Genomic DNA, 1,527 nt, shown 5'->3' with positions numbered 1-1,527 from the left:
TGCCAGATGACAGGCGATCAATCACGCATCAAATCAAGGATGGCAATCCTCTAATAAAACAGAAAACAAGGAAAACCAGCTCCTGCCAGTTCCTCCTCCAGAGAAAAATAACTTTTCTCTTCAATCGGATTCTGCACTATCACTGCCTTCTGTTTGCCTGATCAAAAGGCATCTTTAGAGGTAATAAAAAAAAAAGGAGAAAAAAAAAAAAGCAAGCAGCCTCTTCAGCGTGACATTACAGGCTGCTGTTTTCCAGCGAAACGCACTGGCCAGGCGCCTCGCAGCGCCCCATTTTGCTGACTTTTTCGCTCCGCAAGTGCCGGGCTGAGCGCGGGCGCAGCCTGACACACTTTTGGCGCAGCCCCTGCCTCGGCGGCGCTCGCCGCCCGCCCGCCCGCCCTCCCCGCGGCCGTGCCGTGCCGTGCCGTGCCGTGCCGCGCCGCGCCGCGCCGGCCGCACCAACTTTCTGCTCCCAGACGTGCCGGCCGCGGCGGCGGGGATGGAGGGCGCCCCCGGAGCAGCCCCGCGGGGAGCGCCGCTCCTCCGCCCGCCGCGGGCACCCCCCGAGCCGCGCCGGGCTCCCCCCGCGGCAGCGCCGCTTAACCCGTGCCGGGCCGCGCCGCGCCGGGCCGCGCCGAGCCGAGCCGAGCCGCGCGCGGTGTTACCTGCGGAGCGCCGCGGTGCCTGCTGCTTCCTCCGCGGCATCGCTGCCGCCTCGCCTCGCCGCCCGCCGCCGCCGCGGGGCTTGCGCGCACCGCTCCTCCGGGCAGCCCCCTCTTCGCATGCAGAAACAAACACACAGGCGCGCGCACGCACTCGCGGAGCCAAACAGAAAAATAAAATGCCGGGGGAGGGGGGCAGCGAGCGGGGAGGGGGAGGAAGGAGAGAGGAAAAACGGATTCAACTTCTAATTCCGCCTAGCAGGAGAGCGAGGGAGGGTGGGGAGGGATGGGAGAGAGGAGGAGGAGGAGGGCGGCGGGGGGGGGAGGAAGGAGGAAAAGTTTGCTCGGGTTCTCCCGTCGCCTGCTCCGGGTGCCCCCCCGAGGGGGACGGTGCGGAGGGCGACGCGGCGACACACGGGCCGGCGACAGCGGCGCCAATTTCCGCCGCCGCTCCAAAAACTTGCTTAGGAAACGTGTTCATTTACGAGGTTAATTTTCCTCCCCCCCGCTCTCTCTCTCTCTCTCTCTCACTCTCTCTCTCTTTCTCTCTCTTTTAAGTTCCTTATAAGACAAAGCTCTTCAGTCCTCTCCGCAGCAGCAGCAGGGAAGATGATGCCAGTGGAGATGTGCAAAATAAATACGATTTGATCAGTTCAATCTGTAGCCCAAATCCATCATCCTCCTCTCGTGCCTTTTTTTTTTCTTCTTCTCTTTTCTTTTTCCTCCTCTCTCTCTCCCCCTTTCCCCCTTCGCTCTTCAATAACTTCTTCTTTTCCTTCTTCTTCTCCTTCTCCTTCTCGGCGCAGAACGGAGCAAGCGGCAGCGATGAGACGGTGAATTCAGTCACTCCCCCCCTCTGAGGCTT

The 1,527-nt window shown here is 61.8% G+C and overlaps 1 protein-coding gene across 1 annotated transcript in view; it reads right to left on the bottom strand.

The window, feature by feature from the left end:
- TSHZ1 (teashirt zinc finger homeobox 1) overlaps positions 1-796 on the bottom strand; it is a 53,762-nt gene extending 52,966 nt beyond the window's left edge. Inside the window, exon 1 of the mRNA XM_088535640.1 lies at positions 666-796. Within this exon, the coding sequence (XP_088391766.1) occupies positions 666-705 (40 nt within the window). The 5' untranslated portion in view covers positions 706-796. The remainder of the gene's footprint in view (positions 1-665) is intronic.
- Between the last annotated feature and the right edge of the window lie 731 nt (positions 797-1,527).

Source organism: Tinamus guttatus, unplaced genomic scaffold (genome assembly GCF_059628265.1).
Source record: "Tinamus guttatus ecotype Peru unplaced genomic scaffold, ASM5962826v1 Tinamus_guttatus_pri_ptg000639l, whole genome shotgun sequence".
Classification (NCBI taxonomy): Eukaryota; Metazoa; Chordata; class Aves; order Tinamiformes; family Tinamidae; genus Tinamus; species Tinamus guttatus.
The sequence above is the reverse complement of the archived record's forward strand: the minus strand, read 5'-3'. Positions and strand labels throughout refer to the sequence as shown.